This window comes from Phaenicophaeus curvirostris, chromosome 15, assembly GCF_032191515.1.
Source record: "Phaenicophaeus curvirostris isolate KB17595 chromosome 15, BPBGC_Pcur_1.0, whole genome shotgun sequence".
Taxonomy (NCBI): domain Eukaryota; kingdom Metazoa; phylum Chordata; class Aves; order Cuculiformes; family Cuculidae; genus Phaenicophaeus; species Phaenicophaeus curvirostris.
The window spans coordinates 17,337,912-17,361,303 of NC_091406.1; the positions used below are offsets into that span (position 1 = coordinate 17,337,912).

The 23,392-nt window shown below is 49.9% G+C and overlaps 1 protein-coding gene across 5 annotated transcripts in view; it reads right to left on the bottom strand.

Moving 5' to 3' along the window:
- FBXW11 (F-box and WD repeat domain containing 11) overlaps window positions 1-8,181 on the bottom strand; it is a 70,333-nt gene extending 62,152 nt beyond the window's left edge. For 3 of the 5 annotated variants that reach the window (XM_069869648.1, XM_069869646.1, XM_069869645.1), the window contains exons 1-2: window positions 8,082-8,181; window positions 96-175 (exon numbers count right to left, since the gene is read on the bottom strand). Coding sequence is in view for 2 of the 5 variants with exons in the window: in XM_069869647.1 (XP_069725748.1) it covers window positions 8,082-8,126 (45 nt within the window). In the remaining 3 variants the exon portion in view is untranslated. The remainder of the gene's footprint in view (window positions 1-95; window positions 176-8,081) is intronic. The other 2 variants (XM_069869647.1, XM_069869644.1) reach the window with 2 other exon arrangements.
- Between the last annotated feature and the right edge of the window lie 15,211 nt (window positions 8,182-23,392).

Here is a 23,392-nt window from a genome sequence, read left to right on the forward strand (position 1 = left end):
CTTGGGGACATTAAGCAGTTAAAGAAAGATACTGAATTTGCAGACAAACTCATCTAAGCAGAAGCAGCAAGATATAGTACAGGGTGACTTCTTACCTGAAACTTTGTTTCTGGGCTTCAGATCCACCAATCCAGAATGAAAGGGGATTCGAATGGGTTTTCCTTCTCAGACTTGTCTGTTAAAAGAGAGCAGCCAATCATCTTCAGCTTGGTGTACCTACTTCTTTTTTGAACGAAATCCCAATTATGTACTCTTAATGCTGTTAGAGGCACAGCCTAGGCACCTTACCAGTCCAGTAACAACTACATTAGTGGGGTCATCGGATTGGTGGATCTAAGACAAAGAAACAGATTTAGGGACAAGAAATCACTCTTTCCCCTGCCCTGAATCACCCAAGGCACAATAAGTGTTTTGGAACAACAGCTCGCTTTGCAAAGACAAAGGAAGATGAGAAGAAACTACAATGCAAACAGCAAAGCAAATGCTAAAGCTTCAACCACCAGCTTAATGCCTCACAAGCCTGTTCCACGAACTCCCAGAATCTGCTCCAAAAGATTTTATTGCCATTATTATTTCCCTGTTCCCAGACTCAAAATTATCTGACTTGCCTTATGTAGCTGCAGCACAAAGATGGAGTCAAAATACTCATGATCTGAATGACAGCACCGAATTCAGTGAACATTCAGTATCGCTGTATCTCTGGAAATGATCTAGAAGAGAGTAAGCCCAGGCTTGCTGCTGCTGTGACAAGAAAAAGTCACCTCTTACCGAGTGAGATGATAAAAGGCCTTCATTCAGGACCTCCAGCAGCACACTCAGAGTGTGACTAATTTAAAGCAGCTTTAACGAATGGAAGATGGAGAGTCAAAAGCACACACTGTGTAATGGAAAGCGCACCCTAGAGACCAGACTGCGCACCTGCCAGACAGATCTTCAAAAAGTTTGAGATGTGGCCTACAAAATCTCCCCCAACATCAGCCAGAAGCAACAGCAACGCTTTCTAGAACATAAGGCTGCAACATCCACAGACAACTATTCCTCTGCCGCCTCTCACCCCTTCCTCTGCTCTCCAGCCCCAAGAGCTGAACCACACGTTCTTCAGCCTCCACAACTGCACCCACGCCTCAAAGCACCAGCAGCTTGGCGAAGGGTGGGGGGAACAGCCACTGCTCACAGCTGGGCCAAGAAACTCTCACTGAGGACAGTCACATCCCTGCCTGCCCAGTGCACCCTGAAGAAAGGAGCACCTTCACCACAGGGTCATTTTCTGCTCTTCTACCACTGGTAAAGCAGGAGTCGATTATAGAGCGACATTTCAAGGACAAAGCAGCACTGTAAGCCTGATAGCATGTCCAATCTATGATTTTTAAGGCTGCCAAGTAAGGCGATAAGATGTCAGGGCATATGACTCAGAATTTCAAGAGTACAATATAGCTCAGTAAGAAGCCTGCTATCAAAATTATATAAATGTTCTGATTTGCCAAGTTGCTACAGAGCCAGCTGGATGTTGGAAGGCGCGGCAATTCACCATAAAGGCATTCCTTAAAAGTGTTTGCAAGCGTTACAGCACAGAGCTGATTTTTGTTTCGAGGAGCACCAGCGCAATGGAGACAGCCTGAATGTCAAGTTTCCCTGGCTCATCCTTCCCTGCCCAAAAAGAACCACCTAAAAGATCTCTATCAAATACAAGCTGTAATTGTAACTTAAACTTTGCAAACAGATTCCAAGCATAGATTTTTCAAAAAGCAGTAGGTATTTTTGCCTGAAATCTTTAAACTGGTGTGTCTGAAAGGGACAGAAGATTGGAACAAAGTATCAACGAGCAAGGTATCCTGATACACAAAGGTGCACCCCACTAAAAGGCAAAGGATGCAAGCTCACAACTTTTGTGCCGAATTCCATACTCAGGAACATCTCAACAGCTAGAAACTCGGAACACAGCCCCACAACTCAAAACTCTGAATGCGCGGTTGGGTTTCTCCTCTAAGTCAGTGAACAAAACAGAATTTCATAGCATTGTCACAATTTAAAGTTGACCTGAAAACCCTTTTTTACCAATTTGCCCAGAAAGCACAACAGCCCCTATTCCTAGTAAGTAGGGACCTACCTAGACTTTACGAATTTCTGTCTGCATTTCTATTAAAAAAGGGCCTGGGAAGCCGCACTGCTCTTTGCTCCCCAATAAAAACATTAATTTCCTGGGGCAGAAGCACAGGGATGCAATTCCTGAGAGGACCTGAATTAACAAAGCAATGAAGAGACAACATGCCTTCAAATGCTTCCAGTGTTAATTTAGCCTGCAGGAGAAGCAAACAAAAGCTTCCAAAAAGAGTCAGCATGTTCTTTGCCGCTAAAATACAAATGGCTTTGTGTTATTTTTGCATTTTCTGGCCTTAGTTGTGCACTACTAATATTGGGAAATGGGTGGAAACAGTAGAGGGAAATGGAGTAGGTTCTCAGATGTCGCACCACTGAGTGCATGAATATACCAATAAACTGGGGAAGGAAGGGATTTTCCAGAAAAAGTGGATTTTCTGTGAATAATGAAATACTATCAACACCATGAAAATCAAACCGAGAAATCAGATTATACAACAACATAAGCAGTGGCATTAGTATAAAGGAGACATCACCAGAGAAAAAAGCTGGAACGTAAGTATTGTTATTAATCAGCATTAGTTTAAATAACTCAGTAAACACCCTCATTTCCCTTCAATTTATTTTCTCCCTCATAACAAAAATATTACTTATCAAGGAGCAGCCCTCTCATAACCACGGTCTCTTATTTACTCCCACACATCATCCTTCTCACATTGGCATGTTTGCTGCACCATCCATTTCATTTTAAACCCATCAGCAATCTCAATCTGAACACTGCTGCACAAGCACTCAAAGCAGCGCAGGAAGATGAAACTGAAAATGGCAAAGCAACAGTGACCACTAAACTCGCCAGCAATAAAACGTAACGCATCGACAGACACACATCAAGTTGATGTAACAAGCAGCAAAGGTGTTTCAGAACACACATATGAAATAAAAAGGCACATCCATCCTTGAAGGCAGGCTCCCAAGCCTCTCTAAGGGTACAGCTCACAAGAAGGCAGTTTGTTTTGCTGAGATGCTGCTGCAACGCTGATGGGTGACCCAAATTCTCAGCAACGTCCAAAGACTCCGCCTAAGGGATACAGTCAGCACAGACTGAAATGCAGAAACACCATACATGTGCTTTACAGCCCTTTGAAGGAGCAACCCAATAGCACTTCAGAGAGGTCAGCTGGTGGGCACAGCAGCGTGCCGGCAGAGAAGTGATCTCATTCCACACTGACACCTGGACACTGGATTTATAAACATGATTCGGGACCTCCTGGTCCCAAGCCAGACCTCACAGGCACTCATCACCCCGAGAACTGTCCAGTGGCGCTCACGCACACAGGAAGCCATACACGTGCTGAACTCTCCCCGCTGCAGCTTACTTGCTCAGCATTGTTGCAAAGATCGAGAAATTCAGTCGTGTTAGAAAATTTAACTGCATCGTGAGCTCTCTGAATCTCAAATGGGATTTCAAAAGCCTTTGGTGAGACACCAGGTTTTTTTCTCCCCAAGCAAACGTAACTTTTTTCTGTTAAGAACTAAAAGCAATTTAGCTTCAGGATTCTCCCTACCAATGAAGCATCTGCAGCTTTCCTTCACCTGTACAAACTGATGGCTGCTGCCCTAACTATCATGAACTTCAGACAACTTCTTTCTTTGTAACCTCTCTCCTGCACCTTTGCATTCCCCCTTTCCTTCACCACCCCATTTCTCCACTCCCTCTACTGTTTGATCTAACCCTTCCCAAAAGATATAGCCTTCCACTTCCTTCATTTCATCAGCGCTCTAAGGGCTCTGAATTCAGCTGCCTTGCTCCAGTTCATTTTCTTAAGCTCTTCCTTCCCATTTTTCTGCACTGCTGCCAAAGCCACAGCAATCTGTTCTCTCTGTATTTGCATCCTTCCTCTCTCTGAAATGTGACTGTTGCTCTGATAGCCTGGGCAGCAGCACAGACCTTGCATCCCCAGCCCCAAGGGTTCCTCTGTGACTCCCTAAATCCACCTCTTCAGACACTTGATCAGGCCAGTTCCCTTTTCCCAATGGATAAAACCGTCCAGCATGCCATCACTGTGTGCTTCAATGTCTGACATACAGCTCCCAATTCTAATTTAGCTACCAAAGATTAATAAAAGATAACTGCAAAGGAAATAGATTTTTATCCTCCCGAAAAAGGCTAAACTAGTTTACACCAGGTTTACAGATGTCTCACTCTCCATCTACCCGCAACCTTAGATAAAAAAACAGTCATACTTTAGCCAGAACAGCCCCTCCTTTGTTTCAGATGCAAAGATGACTGCTGTCTAGTCCATCCATATCTCTATCGCTATGGAATCAAACCCTCTGAAGGATTCCTCTAAGAATACGTGGGGGGGGGAAAAAAAAATCACAAAAATGTAACCGCCTGCTTGGCTTGCAGGGATGGAGACAGAGAGGGAAGAAAAAAGCCAGAATGCTACAGCCCTACTGAGATATACACAGCAGCTGTGTTTTAGTTTCCAAACAGAATGCTAAGATTTATTTTGCACTATAAAGCTTTAAATAGTTTGGGGGCACAGCCATCTCCAGTTGCAGTAACCCAAGGAACTTGAGGCCACTCGCCAGGCACGCTGATGTGAAACACTGCATTCTGAGGTGGTTACCATCTGAATTTGAAGGCCTTCAGCTCACATCAAAGTCCTGCCAGGAGAAACTTAAAGACTCTTGGCAAGATATTCAATTATAGTTCTTCATTTATTATTTACAGAGGCACTTAAGCACTGGACACTTTTATGATAGACAGAGAGAGATGTTCTGGACAGTAAAGGCAGTATATTAGGAAGAGTATTTTCCGCATATGTAACTTTAAGAAAAAAATGATAATTCAACCATAAACAAGCACTTGTCCGTTTTACTCCCAGGCGCGGCTTTTCCATAACCCTCTCATACTCCTGCCACAGTGCAGTGTTACATTGAACTGCCAATTCTGCAGCAGGGGGATCTGTGCTTGGTGAACAGCATGTGTATCAAGGACACAGTGGAAAGACAGACGATAATAAGCTCGGTAAGCGAAAGAATTACACACAGCTGGCTTCCTGCGGCAGGAACCAGGTCCCATACTGGCTGGGGGGTATGAGAGCCTGGGAGCAATGGGTTTTCTTTTTTTTAAGATTACCTCCACCTTAGGCTGCACACAGTTCACCCCATAAATTCATAACTTGTATTAAAAAAAACATATTTACCATATGTATGCATTCTTTGACAACCACTTTAAATAGACACTAAGAAGCTAATTACTCCTACTCTGAAAGCCTGCTGGTAAAACAAAAGTACAGTTCAGTGAAGCTTTGCGAGCAATGAGAAACACGAGGCTTTCAGCAGGTACTGAAGACAAACACATATAACAGGTCCGAGGCAACAGAACAACACAGATTTTGTACACAACTCAGAATCTGCAGTTAAAAAACTGTTTCACAAAGCACTGTTGATGGCACCTCACCTTAAGAAAAAAAAAAAGAGTTTGATTCTTTAAAAGAGCAAAAAGGTTACAGTTATCTAATTTCACAGGGAAAATCAAAACCAGGGGAAGAAAGAGCCCTTTCAATCATTCCGGCCAGCCCTCCATCTGTTCTGGATTACTTCCTCACTACTCATTTTCTAATAGTTTGCCCACTCACGCAAAGCATTTAAGTGAGACAGCGTAAGAACAAAGGTATCTAAATGAAAACCAATACCATCAGATACATCCTTAGCCTAAACCCGGACCTCCTGCAGCCAACACAGGCAAACTTGGAGCCCTTGGGCCTCTCAAAATCACCTCCAGAGGCAACGGGCATCTCATCTGTAGAGGTAGATGCCATCTGCAAATGAAAGCCAGGAAATGTGATCACTAAATCAATTGGTCATCACCATTAACACGGTCAGATTACACGATCTACACAACTAGAAAGAGAGATGTCAAGCCTTAAGCTGTGCTAAAAGATACAGTGACTTCAGAACACTCGCTAAAACCTCCCAGAGTAAATGAAAGTTGTTGCTCTGAAAGCTGCACATATTTCTCTTAGATTTCAGCCTTAAAAATAGAGCAGTATTATTTCCGTGACTGATTCCTCTTTAAATAAATGCAAATGATGTCTCCAGTGAAGGCACAGTTGAGGGATAGAACATCACGTTCTGAAACTTCCGTGCAATTACCATGTTGACACATTATCTCTTGTTTATCAGCCACAGAGCTACATTGTATTTGCTCCTCAGAACTCCTGCATTGTACATTTGCTCCTGTATTTACTACAGAGTCATCCTTGGCAGTGGAGAGGAGCAATTGAGTACCCAAAGGGAACCAAAAACCAATCTCCTGTATCAGAGAGAGGTATAAAACACTCTGCTTTTACTGAATAATAACGTTCTAACAAAGCAAAATGTCCCACTGAGTCTGACAGGGTAAGATGATCCCTGGGTTAGGGATGTTTGCTGCCAGCATTAAAAGCCGATAAAGGGTTTGTGTACAATACTGAAATCACTGACTGAGAACTCTGTCCATACAGCTTCTCCTACTGCTTCGCGTATTTAAACAAATCTCCTGGATAATCTTATCTTCTGCAACACATGAAGTGGCAAAACCTCCTCCATGTCTTCATTTTGGTATAACTTTCAATGATTTTAGCGAAGCATTCATATTCGAACACTAGTGTTCACAGGCAAGCCTTTGCTAAGGTTGAAATTAAATTCAACAACATTATATCTTATAAACTACATTTTACAGAGTACCATTTTCTACAGGAAGCTACAGAATCGATTGTTCGTCTTAATAAATTTTTACATTTATCAATTTATAGTGAAAGAGAGAAAAAAATTGTTTCTTAAACCTCCTCCTACGTAATAAAAATCTCGATAACCTCATCGATATTCACACCAATTTCCCAGGTCTAGCTGTAAAAAGAGAGTACAATTATCAGAAAAATTTACATTTGCTTCTGCCTGCTCACACTTTGGCTGCTCACACTTTGGCCCCAAACAGAAGAAACTTTTAAAACGGGAGAGCATTTACAGAGAGACAAGTAAGAAACTTGAGGGAGGCAAATGCACCTTCCAGCCTCAAACCTTGTTTTAGCGCCTCACACACCCCCAGGCTGAGGAGTTTCAGTAACTGTGCCAGGTAGGATAAAATCCACTAGAACTCACTTTACACCTTGGGAATTTAGCAGGCATCTTCTCTGCAGGCGACTCCTCCTGTGCGGATGCCTGCTCTGATGGCATCACGGGTGAGAGCAGGATCACCCAATCGATCAGGGCGAAGAAGGGAGGAGAACAGCTTTTAAGCCACCGGCCTCGGTGACCAGGAACAAAATCACAAAGCGAGGTCGGCTTTCTCCTTCTTTTTAAACTCCTGCTTCTTGAGAGCAGAAAACTCAGACAATTTGTGTTTTCCAGGTTAGATTAGCAAGGCCGGTACTGGCTAAAAGCCCATATAATGTCTCCACTGAACCCAGCTCACCATAAGAGCACCCAAGAAGCAAATATTCACATTTTACCGCTTGATTCTGCAGTACCGCGTGAAATCGTGCGGGGTGAAAGCAAATCGCGTTTATGACAAGTAAATTGGGGGGTATTTAGCAATTATTATTCCTTTCGAGCTCCCGACTTCATTTTATTCACCCCTAAAGGCAGTAAAATCAGGGCCCACTACGATTTGGCTGCAGAGATCTCTGCGGGGACGGGAGCTGGACTCGACGATGCTCGTGGGTCCTTTCCAGCTCGGGGCACTCCGTGATTCTATAGGATTCGCGTGCGCTAAAAGCCAAACCCTTCATCTTCCCTCGCCCCCACCCGGCCGCCGCTCCCCGTCGTCCCGCTCCAGCGGCCTAAGCGCTCCCGAGGGGCCGGGACCGAGGGGCCGGGACAGGCCGGGGCCGCTCCCCCCCACAGGCCCCTCACGGCGGGGCGGCGGGGGCGGCGGGGCCGCGTTCCGCTGCGGGGCGGCCCCCGGGGTGCCCGCGAGAGGCGAAGTCACTCACCATCAGCTCGATGGTCTTGTCCTCGATCACCGAGTCGGGCTCCATCGCGGCGGCAGCTCCGGCCCCGCCGCCCCGCGCCCGCCAGGCCCCGCCGCGCGCCGCCGCCGCCGCCGCCCCCCCTCCCGGCCCCGCGCGCTGCGTGCGCGCTGACGTCACGGCGCCGGCCGGCGGCCATCGCGCCGCGCCATTGGCCGAGGCAGCGCGCCGGATATACCGCGCCTCACCATTGGCTGAGAGAGCGCGCCGAATGTACCGCGCCTCGCCATTGGCTGAGAGAGCGCGCCTGATGTGCCGCGCCGCGCCATTGGTCCGAGGGGCGCTGCGGGTGTGCGCGCCGCGCCATTGGCGGAGGCAGAGCCGAGGCGAGTCTCGCGGTCCCATTGGCGCTTCCGGCCTGCCGCGCGCAGCCAGTGGGGGAGGGCGCGTTCCGCCTGAGCCGCGCGACGCCATTGGCTGAGGGCGCGCCCGGGGCGGGACTCGCGCCGCCATTGGCCCAGGGCGCTCCCGGCGGGCCCCGCGCCGCCATGACGGGGCCGGGGGAGCGTGAGGGAGCCCCGGGGATGGGGCTCCGGCCCTCATGGTGAAGAAATTCTTCCTTATGACTAGTCTAAATCTGCGCCTCCCCAATTTATACCCATTCCCCCTCAACCTATCACTATAAGGCCTTGGGAACAGCCCCTCCCCAGCTTTCTTGTAGCCCCTGCGGTTATTGGAAGGTCCCTGCGTCCCATTCTGCCCAGTCGGGTGCCCTTAGAACTTATCCTCGCTTGGTCAGGGTCAGGCAGCAGTGGCCACAGGACCTGTTTGTGCTTCGCTCCCCCAGCTGCTCAGCGCCCCAGTGTGTCCAGAGAAGAGTGACGAAGCTGGTGAGGGAGCTGGAGAACAGGCCTAATGAGGAACGGCTGAGAGAGCCTGGAGAAGAGGAGGCTGAGGGGAGACCTCATTGCTCTCTACAACTCCCTGAAAGGAGGTTGTAGAGAGGAGGGTGATGGGCTCTTCTCCCAAGTGACAGGGGACAGGACGAGAGGGAATGGCCTCAAGCTCCGCCAGGGGAGGTTCAGGCTGGACATGAGGAAAAAATTCTTCACAGAAAGGGTCATTTGGCACTGGCAGAGGCTGCCCAGGGAGGGGGTTGAGTCACCTGCCCTGGAGGTGTTAATTGACAGGTGGACGAGGTGCTGAGGGGCATGGTTTAGTGTTTGATAGGAATGGTTGGGCTCTGTGATCCTGTGGTCTTTTCCAACCTAGTGATTCTGTGATTCCGTATGAAGATCCAGGCCCATTCCATATGAAGATCCAACCCATCCTGGATATCCTTAACCAGTGTTATTCACCAGATGCTGACTGACTCACATAGAGTTTAGAAGACAAAACCAGCCAGTCCTCGTCACCTGAGGAAACCTTCAGTCTAGGTTAGATGAAGATGGAAAGGGCCAAATGCAAGATCTGGGAAAGGAGATCATAGAATCACCAGGTTGGAAAGGACCCACTGGATCATCAAGGCCAACCATTCCCGTCAATCACTAAACCATGTCCCTGAGCACCTCATCCACCCGCCTTTTAAACACCTCCAGGGAAGGTGACTCAACCCTTTCCATGAAATACTTTTTCCTGATGTCAAGCCTGAGCCTCCCCTGGCGGAGCTCAAGGCCATTCCTTCTTGTCCTGTCTCCTGAGCTGTACTTGCAAGGAAACATTGGAAATGGTGGTGGTTGATCACAATGAGCAGCTTTTTCAGCCTTTAGGGTCTGTATCGTGCTGGCAGACTGCAGCGTGCCTGCATCTTCCTCTGCCACCACCGCAGAGGCACCGAGCATCGGCTGCTGGGAGCCAGCTGGAGCGAGCGCTGGGTGGGATTACAGGATCGGTGGCACTGAAAGCTCAGGTGCTTCCAGTGGCCAAGGGCACGCAGGCTGCGATCTGATGACAAAGCAGGGACCAAATGCATTTGTCGGCATTGGAAATTGGAAGGAAAAATGTCATAAGCAGCAATCTAGGGTAACAGCACAGCACTAGCAACTCTGAAAATGGACACGATAGCTTCCTGCTAAGCGTTTTTTTCCGTTACCTGTTTAAATATCTGCCAAATGGTTAAGAAATGGAGTGTGGTGCAAAATCCTCTCTTCTTGACAATACACCTGCTTTGCAGGACATTTATGTCAGCAGAGGTGTATTTTACTCATTCAAAAATGCTTTATAAAGTACTTACCATGAAAGCTAAGCTTTTTTTCATAGACCAGGAGCAGCAGGTCTCCCTTCCTACCAAACAACTGCTGCTGCTGCTTGGGGTCAGGGGTGAAACCTTTGTGCTCCCCAAAAGCTGCCAGGTTTACATTCTTCTGGACAAAACGAACACCAAACCTGCCATTGCCCCAATGTCCCTCTGACTGGGACTACAAAGCCCAAACTCATAAATCCATGCTAACATCAGCTTGGGCTGAGCGATCTCCCACAGACTCTTAACCAGAAACACTCCTTCTCCATGTCAAAGAACATCTGAGGGTTTTTCCTGTCACACCTGGGTATCCAGACTGACAGCTGAGCTGAATTCTTTCCACCTTTGAATCACAACATACAACGAAGGACTTGCAGGTCAAATTATACCCCATCCTTCACGCTGCAACCTCACGAAGGTGTCATCAAGAATAAGGTGGGATGAAATCCAGCTCAGTTTTGCTCTCCCTGTAATCAGATGTTCACTCTGAAGATCAAACAAGGCAGCAGATATTTGTTCGTGACATCGAAGTAAAAAATCAGCATGTCTCAGTCTAAATATACACGGGAGAGATTTGCTGACCAGCATGATACTATTTTACGAGTTTTCCAAAGTACAGCAGTACAGTCAGACCACTTTTGTGAGTATGGAAAGGGTTGCCCAGTACACAGGAAAAGAGGAATAAAAAATAAAAGATAAAAAGCTGAGATAAAAAGGCAAAAATTCTCAGTTTATTTGAAGAAAGAGTAAATCCATGGTTTTATTCTGGCAGTTTGAATGGTTAATCTATCACAATGGATGCCACAGCAGGAGGCATGGGTGTCAAACTGTGGCCATTGGATGGAACTTGAGTTAGAACCAAAGAATCATGGAATGGTTTGGGTTGGAAAGGGATCTCAAAGCCCATCCAGTTCCACCCCCTGCTATGGGCAGGGACACCTCCCACTGGATCAGGGGCTCCAAGCCCCATCCAACCTGGCCTTGAACACCTCCAGGGATGGGGCAGCCACCCCTGCTCTGGGCAACCTGGGCCAGGATCTCACCACCCTCACAGCAAAATGTTTCTCCCTAAGATCTCATTTCAATCTCCCCTCTTTCAGATCAAAACTGTTTGTCCTGTCCCTGCCCTCCCTGATCCAGAGCCCCTCCCCAGCTTTCCTGTAGCCCCTTTCAGTGCTGGAAGCTGCTCTAAGGTCTCCCTGCAGCCTTCTCTTCTCCAGGCTGAACAACCCCAACTCTCTCAGCCTGGCTTTGCATGGAAGGTGCTGCAGGCCTTTGGATCATCTCCATGGCCTCCTCTACACCACAGAGAGTTATCTGCTATAGTTTCATGTTGAAAACAATTTTTATAAGATGAAGGAAAGAGAAGAAGGTTGAAAATAATTAAGGAAAGCATTAAAAATAAGAAAAGAAATGCCTTAGTTGCCTTAGTGCAGAATACCAAGAAGAACAAGAACAGGGGATATTCATCCTTGCGTCTGTAAATTAAAGGAAAATTGTTTCTGAGTGACCCATCACATAAGAGCCTGTCAGGACTGAGGGGCGCATCCATGGCAAGATCTAATAAGATGAATGAAAAAAATCAGGTTCTTGATAAATCTATTCCAAGATACAAACCCATAGGGGTCTGCTGAAGCCGAGCACTGTGTTCCCACACCTACATGGACCACAGTAAGTCAAGGAGCACATCTCTGGGTGTGTGCTCTGAACTCTGGTTAATCCATGCTCTATCAGGAACTCCACCGCGCCTGTGTGCATCACAATTTGCTGACAGATCTGTCACCCATCAGCAACGCAGGGACAAAGCTGGTCATTAAGTGCTAACCGTGGCCTTCCTTGCGGGGTGGGAAGCACACCAGGGTGGTGGGGCAGTTTCAGCCTCAGAGGACTCGCTCTGCAAGTTTTCCTGGGAGGACGAAGGGGAAGTGGAAGAGGGAAAGCCCCGGCACCAGAGAAACCTCCACATTGTGCAACAGCGCAAGAATGAATTGAGGTTGAAGTCATCCTCACCATTTCAAATCAGAACTAATCATGTGTTCAATCCAACCCTGGCAAGCTTATATCGCAGGTCACAAACCAGCAGTGCCCCAAAAGCTGTGGGCAGTGGGCGTCCGCTGTGTGTGGGGACGAGAGGCTGCCCTGATGAGTCATAGAATCATAGAAACACCAGGTTGGAAAAGACCCATCGGATCATTGAGTCCAACCATTCCTATCAAATACTAAACTGAGTATTTAAATGAGCTGGGGCTGTGCCAAGATGCAGCCCTAACCCACCACCTTGGGCTGGGACCTCCACCGAAACACAGCCACAATCTCCAGTCCACATTTTCTGTACATGTACTGATTCCCAGCAGAGATCCCAGAGCCTGCCCAGCCCCACAGCAGGATTTGCTCCCTAATCCCCTCCAACCTCTCCTCCCACGCAGGAAGGTCTGGCTCTGGCTCGTGCTGGACCAGCACTGCATGGCACCTGGGGGAGAATATTCAGACTGACACAGCAGAGAAGTATTTCCCAGTTCAAACATCATTCAATTTTTTTTCCTCCCCACCTCTGTTTTGTGAATTATTTTGAAGGCCGTGTCCATCTTCTGCCATTTTTTAGGCCTCGAATGTCCTAGTCGGATGGCAATCGTCCTGTCAGCCCATCCCTTATTCCAGGGATCCCCCTTGGTGTTAAATATCCGTGGGATGAGGATAAAAGCAGGAGCCTCGCAGAAAGGCTCCTCTGTCCCCACAGGCAGGGATGCTGCTCCCAGTGCACTGCCGACCCAGGCAGGTTGCAGATAGGTGGGAAATAAAGAAAAAGAAGAGGTAGGCATGCCAAAAGGACAGAGTCTCTGGGATCTGCTATGGAGCCAGCAGGAGCAAGCTGCTCAAATCCTCCAGTAGCTCCATGGGGATCCATTTCCCAAACTTGGGATGCTTTCCCGAAATTCCCAGCCTAACATAGTCTGTTTACTAAACCCCTCATCTTAGGATGTTACAGTTGTTTGTTTGGCCATTTAGCCAGGGATCCGAGCTCACTCAATGGCCAATAACGAGTTGCAGCACAAGGAAAGCACAAGCAGATCCGTTTCAAATGCTCCTGCTGAAAGAATAATTATTGAACTTCCACCTGGTAAGAGAGAGATAAAATGTTTACATTCCTCTTAAGGCAGGGATCATGGAACAGTTTGGGTTGAAAAGGACCTCAAAGCCCATCCAGTTCCACCCCCTGCCATGGGCAGGGACACCTCCCACTGGATCAGAAGCTCCAAGCCCCATCCAGCCTGGCCTTGAACCCCTCCAGGGATGGGGCAGCCACCACTGCTCTGGGCAACCTGGGCCAGGGCCTCCCCACCCTCACAGCAAAACATTTCTTCCTAAGATCTCCTCTCAATCTCCCCTCTTTCAGATGAAAAACGTTCCCCTCGTACCGTCCCTGCACTCCCTGATCCAGAGCCCCTCCCCAGCTATTCTGGAGCCCCTTTCAATACTGGAAGCTGCTCTAAGGTCTTCCCAGAGCCTTCTCTTCTCCAGGCTGAACAATCCCAACTCTCAGCTTGGGATGATGGCACTTGATGTATGAAATGTTTATTCTTCCTTCAAAGAAATATTTTATAGCCAAAATGGGGTGACACAAGGCTTTGATGATTTTTATAAACTTCTGGAAGGAATGAGCCGATTCAGAAGGATTCTTACCCCTCTCCCACAGCCCAGAGAGAAGCAGTCGATCCTTATCCTGGTCCTAAAATACCAAAGTCAGGAGCAAAGGGGGCTCAGAACACTGTTATTTATAAAAAATAATTAAAACAAAAAGTCAATGCAAAGCCCCCACATTCTTGAGTGAAGAAGGAGGTGCCACCTGCTGCAGGACCATGTGGAGCAGCAAAGCCGATGTGGCTGTCCCAGAGTTGCTCCTCGCAGGGCCACGGCTCACAAGGATGTGGCCATAGGTCTCTGGGACCAGATATTGCTGCTTTGGGGTGATTCGACCCCCACAGAGAGCACAGAGCTGCTCAGGACCCAGGCACGGGATCCAGCACTCCAAGTTTTCTGTCCTGTGTCTTTGTTGGTTCGATAAAGATTTGGAGATGAGGAGGAGGAGAAGAAGCGGGTGTGGGCAGCGAGATGGCTGCCAGCTGCACCGCCTGGGTTCTGACTCACCTTCTCCAGCAAGATGCATGCTGCTTTCCTGCAGCGCTGGGGTTGCGCTGCTTCAGCTGACGCCTCCTACGTGACAAAGCAGGACATGAACTTGTGGCCTCAAGAGCAGAGAGCCAGAAGATCCCATTCTGCACCCTGCAGGACGTGGCTTCCTTCACACTCCTCCACAGACCCCTTCTGCTCACAGACCACTGCCCATCCAAGTCAGACAGGTCGCACAGCTCCTCAGGTCTTCCAGGAAAACCAGAAAACAATTCTCAGGTGTAAGAAACCAGAACAGAGTTACTTTTTCATACGTAGGCTGGTGAAGCCACTAATATAACACCCCTTGCTCCCCAGTACAGCAGGACCTGGTCTTGAACATGGAATAAAATTTCCTGTCATGTGAAAAATACAAAAAAATCCTAGCAGCTCACATGATTCAGAAGGATATTTGCAAGCTGGGAATAGTTTAGAGAGTGTCAGCCTTGGGATATTAAAAGAACACCCTCAAATTTCAATGAACCGTATCTGAACTGACTGGTTTGCAGAGCTGGGCACTGTCACCTACAGGATCCTCCCCTTTAACTGAGGTTTTTGACACTGTTCCACTTTGTTCAAACAATTGCTAACACTTTCGGGGGTGGGAACTGTCTTGTCCAGCACCTCTGGAGCCTGAGTCACCTGCAGCCCTTGCAGGAAATGAGGGGCTCAGCACCCCCAGCCCCACCACACGCATCCTTCCCCACGAGCCTTGACACACACCCTGGGCCATCCTTGACCCCCACTCCAGCTTCTTCCAGCCCAGCTGCTCTCCTGCCTTACCCGCAGCAACCACAGCCCCAATGGGGGGAATGAGATGCTGCTTCAAAGCTCTGGTGCCCCAAAACAAAAAAAAAAACAAACCAGCCAAAAACCTTTGCACCCTGCTAATGATTTATTTCCTGCCTTGGTCAGCTCCAATGCATTTGTTTCTCTGGCAAACCTTACCTGTGGACATGTTATCAGGCTATTCCAGCAACATCTTTATTTTCTCTTGATGCCTTCAGCGTGTTTTGGACACAGGAAATTAAAATGTTTTCTCATCCTGTGCTGGGTGGGGCACAGCACCAAAACCACAGAATCATGGAATGATTTGGACTGGAACAGACCTCAAAGCCCATCCAGTCCCACCCTCTGCCATGGGCAGGGACACCTCCCACTGGATCAGGTTCCTCAAAGTCCCATCCAGCCTGGCCTTCAACACCTCCAGGGACGGGGCAGCCACCACTGCTCTGGGAAACCTGGGCCAGGGCCTCCTCACCCTCACAGCAAAACATTTCTTCCCAAGATCTCATCGCAATCTCCCCTCTTTCAGCTGAAAACCATTCCCCTCATCCTATCCCTGCACTCCCTGATCCAGAGCCCCTTTCCAGCTTTCTTGGAGCCCCTTTCAGGACTGGAAGGTGCTCTAGGTCTCCCTGCAGCCTTCTCTTCTCTGGGCTGGAGAAGCCCAGCTCTCTCAGCCTGTCCTCATACAGGAGGTGCTCCAGCCCTCGGAACATCTCTATGGCCTCTTCTGTACTTGCTCCAACAGCTCCATGTCCTTCCTGTACTCAGGACTCCAGAACTGGACACAGGGCTCCAGGAGGGGCCTCACCAGAGCAGAGCAGAGGGGCAGAATTCCCTCCTTTGGCCTCAGCAAGGAAAAGGGCAGGAGAATGATTTTTGTTTCATTTAAATTGTCCCTGGCTATAGCACTGCAGAAGAGCCCATCCCAGCACCGTCTCCACTGACCTCCCACATGTGGCAGTCTCTCTTTCAAACCCAGCCCTTGCCTTCCTCACAAATAAGCTCTGATATACTTGAGATAAATAAGACATTAACAAAAACTAATGAGCTCTAAGAGCCAGCACCATGAGATCTGGCCTTCCCACATGGAGCATCCCCCAACATCCCGGAGCAGCTCTGAGCATCCCAAGGGGGATGCTCCTCGCACAAAGGCCCCAGGCAGCACCCTCCTCCTCATCCCCCTCCTTACACTCCTGGGATGCTCCTGCTGGAGCTGCTGGAGCTAAAGAGTGTGACCCAGGCCTTGAACCAACCAGGGTGATGCGTGGCAAGGCTCATCTCAGCACAGAAAGGCAATGGTAGGTGTACAGCAAGGCAGCCCCAGCTTTGCAAAGCAAGCCCTAAATGCGCTCGGTAGGACTGTGCAGAACTTCATTGGTTTGCACATGACATTCATCTGTCATTGGGTGCTTGAACAGGCTGCCCAGGGAGGGAGTTGAGTCATAGAATCATAGAATAACCTGCTTGGAAAAGACCCACCGGATCATCGAGTCCAACCATTCCCACCAATCACTAAACCATATCCCTCAGCGCCTCATCCACCCGTCCCTTAAACACCTCCAGGGAAGGTGAATCAATCACCTCCCTGGGCAGCCTCTGCCAGTGCCCAATCACCCTTTCTGTGAAAAATTTTTTCCTAATGTCCAGCCTAAATCTCCCCTGTTGGAGCTTGAGGCCATTCCCTCTCATCCTATCCCCTGTCACTTGGGAGAAGAGGCCAGCTCCCTCCTCTCTACAACCTCCTTTCAGGTAGTTGCAGAGAGCAATGAGGTCTCCCCTCAGCCTCCTCTTCTCCAGGCTAAACACCCCCAGCTCTCTCAGCCGTTCCTCATAAGGCCTGTTCTCCAGCCCCTTCACCAGCTTCGTTGCTCTTCTCTGGACTCACTCCAGAGCCTCAACATCCTTCTTGTGGTGAGGGGCCCAGAACTGAACACAGGATTCGAGGAGTGGTCTCACCAGTGCCGAGTCCAGAGGGAGAAGAACCTCCCTGGACCTGCTGGTCACGCCGTGTCTGATCCAAGCCAAGATGCCATTGGCCTTCTTGGCCACCTGGGCCACTGCTGGCTCCTGTTCAGTCGCTGTCAACCAACACCCCCAGGTCCCTCTCCTCCAGGCAGTTTCCAGCCAGACTTCTCCTAGTCTGTAGCACTGCACAGGGTTGTTGTGCCCCAAGTGCAGGACCCGGCATTTGGCCTTGTTAAACCTCATGCCATTGGACTCAGCCCAGCGGTCCAGCCTGTTCAGATCCCTCTGCAGAGCCTCCCTACCCTCCAGCAGATCAACACTTCCACCATCCCTGGAGGTGTTCAAAAAGATGAATGGATGAGGTGCTGAGTGGCACAGTTTAGTGATTGATAGGAATGGTTGGACTCGATGACCCCGTGGGTCTTTTCCAACCTAGTGATTCTGTGAGACCTTGGTCACTCCTGGGATGCACAGAGACGAGAGGGAGGTGTTGAAGATTCACTCAGCCATGGATGAAGCCAAAATCCATCCTGGCACAATAAAAGAAGGCAGTTAAGTGGAGAAAAGAGGCCAGTGTGGCTAACGGCAGAGAGCACCAAGGAAGAGATGAGGCACATCAACGCATGACAAAACAGTGGGATTGACGGCAGGAAACCCAGCATGACGTGTCCCCGGCAGCGCACAGTCCCGACAGCCCGCTGCCACCCATGACACAGGTTTAAAACATCCTCTCTTCCTTCCCCACCCTCCAGAAATATGTTCTTGGCTCCTAAGCGGTGTCTGAGCAAAGGTGGCCGACTTCAGATGACGGCAACTGCTTGCTACACCTCTAACACTTGTGCTTCACACAGAAAGTCACCATGCTTTATCTTGTATGCAAAGCATGAAAATTGTCCTTCCAGCTGGTTACCTGCCGCATTCCGCAGGCAAGGACTCAGCGGGAGCTTCCTTAAGCAGCCCTGGAGTTTTTTAGACCGTAAGCTGGCTCCGGGAACACGAAGACGGTGCCTCTGCCCATCCCCATCGCCTGCCCCGTCTGGGCCCTGGAGATCACTCCAAAATACCTCTGTTTAAGCTCTCACTACGCAAACCTCACAAGCCACTATTTAAACAGATACAAACACAATTTCTTTAAACACAGATGATCTCCAAGTCGACTTTTCCCTTCTTGTTTTCTGACCTAAGTGGCTTCAATCCATTGGTGTCCACCCAAACCACAAGGATGTCAATGCCCTGCAGAGCAAGGGGGTGATGACGCGATGTGGAGCATGGACCCCCCAGGGCAGCAACATCGTAGGGGCTCCACATTTAGGGAGCAACATTTAAAAGTTCACGGTAGCTGCTGATACCTGGTTCAGGGATGCTGGAATACGTGTGTTTGGATCTGGCCTGGGAAGCCTCCAAACGCACCGGGTAGCATCACTCCCTCACTTCCCGGAGGCAACATTTAGTTTGTGACTTGTAGGACGCTGTTTGGTTAGGAAAATGCATTTTTACTATCAGAACCATGGAGAGTTGGGGTTGTTCAGCCTGGAGAAGAGAAGGCTCTGGGGGGACCTTAGAGTGACCTTCCAGTATCTGAAGGGGCGACAAGAAAGCTGGGGAGGGCCTGTTCACAAAGGCTTGTGGTGATAGGATGAGGGGCACTGGGTGTAAACTGGAGAGAGACAGATTTAGACTAGACATAAGGAGGAATTTCTTCACCTGGTGAGGCTCAGGAACAGGTCACCCAGGGAAGCTGTGGCTGCCCCATCCCTGGAGGTGTTCAAGGCCAGGTTGGATGGGGCTTGGGAAGCCTGATCCAGTGGGAGGTGTCCCTGCCCAGGGCAGGGGGGTTGGAACTGGATGGGCTTTAAGGTCCCTTCCGATCCAAACTATTCTATGATTCTATGTTTCCAAGCAGCTGAACAGCTCTGGCTTCCCTGAGCACCTCCCAGGTCTCAGCCCGGAGCTGCCATGGGAGGCACGTGCTGTGCTGAAAGGCAGATACCCACAAAGTATCCGTGATAAGGACCGTGCTGTTCCCTCCCCACACCCAGATGGAGGCACCACCTGAGCAGGCAAAAGGTCGGAGGATGCAGAAGGGAGACAGCTCCATCCCAGCTGGGCACCAGCAGTGAGAACGCGGCTGGGGACCGTGGGGCTGCAGAACCAGGGACATCTGCAACCATTCAAAGCCACCCAGTGTTCCATCCAAGAACAGCAGTGCTCGGATGACACCAACTCTCCCTCCCTCTTCTCTTCTGCTTCTATATTTCTCTTGCTTCCTCTACATTTCCATTTCCCTTGCTACAAAAATATTTTTTCCATGTATTTTTAGCTTCCAGGCAAGTCGCCGGCCTCCGTCCCCTCCTGTTCTCAAACAATACAACTTTTCTGCTCCGTTGGGTAAATTTAGATTGTGACTATGCAGACCTGCCCTACTGGGGGTGACCCTGAGGGCGGCTCTCAAGCCCTGGCAGAGGCTGCCCAGGGCAGTGGTGGAGTCCCCATCCCTGCAGAGGTTTAAAAGACAGGTAGATGCACTGTTTAGGGACATGGTTTAGTGCTGAACTTGGCGGCGTGAGGTTAAGGGTTGGGCTCAATGATTTTAAAGGTTATCCCAGCCTCAACAATTCCGCAATTCTCCATCCTTCCAATACACCAGGCCACTGAGTCAGTGTCCTCCTGCACAACCTCAAAGCCACCCCAAAACCTAAGAGGTGTGTGAGATGTGGGCTGTGGCCACACCGATGACCCCAGGTACCACCCGGAGAGCCGCAGTGCCCCGGATGCGCCGCAAGCCGTCACCATCCCCAGTTTCTCCAACTCGTTGCTGTGCTGCGTGCTCTGCTCTCATGTTGGGGCTTCAGCAAACCCACCACCAAACCCTGGGGATGCTGTCCCGGAGCCGGACAGGATGCACGTGTCCTTCCAGGAGCTACTGCCCTTGCTACCATCTTACCTCCACGGGGCTGTGGGAGCCTGAGCAATGTGCAGAGCAGCTCTCAGGTAACTGGAGGCTACTGGGAACCCACTGGGCCCCTTCAAACCAAGTCCCGAAGTCAGAGCGCAGGGGAAGAAAGCAGCAAAGCAGCCGCCTGGGACTCTCCAAGCACACAGCAGCGAATACCAAGACAAGGAAACTCAGCTGTGAACGAGAGTGAAGGTTTTCTCCTGCCAATGTGGAAACCTGGTGGCCAAACAGGTGAAGCAGCTTCTCACAGAACTGCTGCTCTGGCATTAAAAGGAACAATGGGTTAGAAGCTGGTTTTGCCTCACAGGGGTGTCTGGGGATAAAGGGAATAGTCAAGCATATGACAGCCTGATACTTGCACACAGCATCCTCCAGGAGCTCCTGCCTCTGGATTTGGCTTTCAAAGAGTGACCATGGCCACGGCTCTGCAGAGAACAGACCTGCACGCATGGCACCACCATGGGGTGACGCAAGACCCAGGGGAGACAGAGCGAAACAGGGGGGAGCAACCCTGGCAGGGGCACAGGGAGGAGAGCAAGGAGACAGAAGCCCCCCCAGCGCAGCAATGACCATGGGCCACCTGCATCAAGCAGGCCAGGCTGGTGACTGGGGCTGTGCCGCCCCTGCAGCCCCTTCCGAGCACGGCAGCGACCGCCAGGCAGAGCTGGGGCTCACTGCCCTCACCCGCATTTCACTTTTATCCCAGTTTAAGGTAACCTCCTTGTCCTACTCGTTAGCGAGAAGTCAGGATTTGCCCTTTGATTTATTTAAGCACTGACAAAGACCCAAAAGTGTTGGAAGTGCAATTTTTCTTTAGCAGTGACTAAAAATAGCTGAGTGAGATTCCAGAGCTGTCATTCAGCGCCGCCGGCTGCGCTCGGCTTCCCAGGACAATGGTATTTGTAGCCTGCTAGCAACAACAGTGCAGGCTGGGCTCCAGGTCCCGAAATAATAAGTTACAAAGGGCAAATTCTGTCTTTAATTACAACTGTACAAAAAGTAGCCTTTATGACGAGCTTTATCAGAATATCTGAGCACGGGGCGCCAACTTAAACCGAACTGGGAATGCAGTAAGAGCAGCACGGACTTACTGTGCCTAAAATAAGAATTCAGCAGGCAGTACAGAGGGTGTAAGGCACGGGCAGCTGAAGCGTTGAGAAGAGCTGAAGCCCTTTGGCACAAGAAGATAAATGCCCTCAGACAGCAAGCCGCAGCCGATCATCTGTTGCAACCGCTCACGCGAGCCTCCTCGCAGCTGGCTGGGGAGATGCACGCCCAGCACACGCCGCCGCCAAATTCAGGTGCGGGATGGCACTGGTGCGGCCAGATGGGACCCTCAGAACACATTAAATGTCTTCAAGATGCACAGAAGTGGCTCCATGCAACACACTGGAAAGAACACTATTCATTAGAATAGAATAGAATAGAATAGAATAGAATAGAATAGAATAGAATAGAATAGAATAGAATAGAATAGAATAGAATAGAATAGAATAGAATAGAATAGAATAACCAGGTTGGAATAGACCCACCAGATCATCAAGTCCAACCATTCCTATCAACTACTAAACCATTAAGGCTGGAAAAGACCTTTAAGCTCATCCAGTCCAACCGTCAGTCCAACCCCACCGTGCCTCCTAAACCGCATCACAAAGTGATTCTCATGATTCCAGCTAATGGGGATTGGAGCCCTTCCAGGGCAATTATTACTTCGCAGCCCCCAGGGCAGTAGGCACACAACACGCCGCCCACAGGCAAATACAAACCTGTGGCCTCCGGTCACTCGTGACTGAACGAGCCTCACTGAGCTCCCTTCCAAACTCCCCGTTGCTGCAACCCAGGGGGCTGAAAGCGGTCAGTGTCCCCAGCGAGCACTGCAAGGTGATGCTGGTGTTTATACGCCAGGCAGAACGCGTGCCAGCTCTGCAATATTTGAGGTGAAAGAAAGATGACTGTAAATCAGCACCTTCAAACAGGAGAAAATCCGAGTGCTACCGCCGACCCCTGGGAACTAGGACAAAAGCCAACCAGAGCCAGGAACGGCTTCCTGAGGGGTTAACAGGGCCTAGCAACCTTATTTTGGCAGCTGTGAGGAAGAACAGTTTCACTCCGCAGCAGCCTCGTGGGAAGTGCCTTGGGGAGAAGCTGCAGAAGCCAGAGGGCAGCTGGAGGGGACACCAACGCAGGCAGAGGGATCCCCAGACCTGGCTGCTCTGCAGACCAGCTGCTCCTGTGCTTTCCCACTGAAACACAGAGGGGAAGAGACCCAAGAACCGATCAGGAGGACTAGTACAGAGGGCAAGAGTAGCATCCAAGCACATGTGGGGCAGAGGGGCTGTGCTGCTGGACTCTACAGCCCTGGGACACTGCAGCAGCCAGGCTTCGCTGCTCCTTTTTCCCTTGGGATGTGAAATCAAAAAGCAGAAACCAGGTTTGCTGTTGCAACCTGTAAAGGGTTAACTGAGAAATAGCCCTGGGTTTCTACACATCCACCTGCCTGGTTAAAGACCGGGGCAGCTTTCTGGTGCACCGAATGAGGGCATCACTAAATATTTTGTGCTGATCTGGTCCTGACGCTCTGATCCGCTCCCAGAGCTGACTCAGGGAGCAGGGGATGCAGCCCAGTGGGCTTGTGTGTCGTTTCTATCTCTGTTCCAGCAGAAATATCACATCTCCAAAACTTTAGTCACCTGGAGACCCAAGGACCAGGAGTCACACTCTCCCCTCTGCACATCTGAGACAGGAACCTAAGCCACCTAAGCTCTGGGAAGAGCTATCGCCGTGTGAGCCAGCACAGAACAGCAAGGGGCAGAAGGCTCCGCAGCCCGGATCCCGCTCCATTCTGGTGCTGTGGCACGAGAGGCTGGATGCTCAGCCTCAGCCAAAGAACCGCTGCTAGGCAGGGAGACTTAAAGCATCTGTTAAAACTCCTGATATTACTGATGCCTTTTACTTATCCCCTTCCCTGCCAGGAAGGGGGCAGGGCCCCTCTGGGAGTCATCGGCCCCCGCAGGGAGCACACCTCGGAGCTGGGCCTGCCCTGCGCTAAACACTCAAGGCTAAACACACAAGGTATTGAAAACCAAAGCACGCAGGTGAGCCGGGAGGGGAATATGAAGGGCAGGTTTCTGTACCAGCAGGCACTTTGCAGCTGCCTCAGCTGCTCAGGTAACCGCCACAGGTAACACTCTTTGAACCGGTTCTCCCCACCACTTCTGA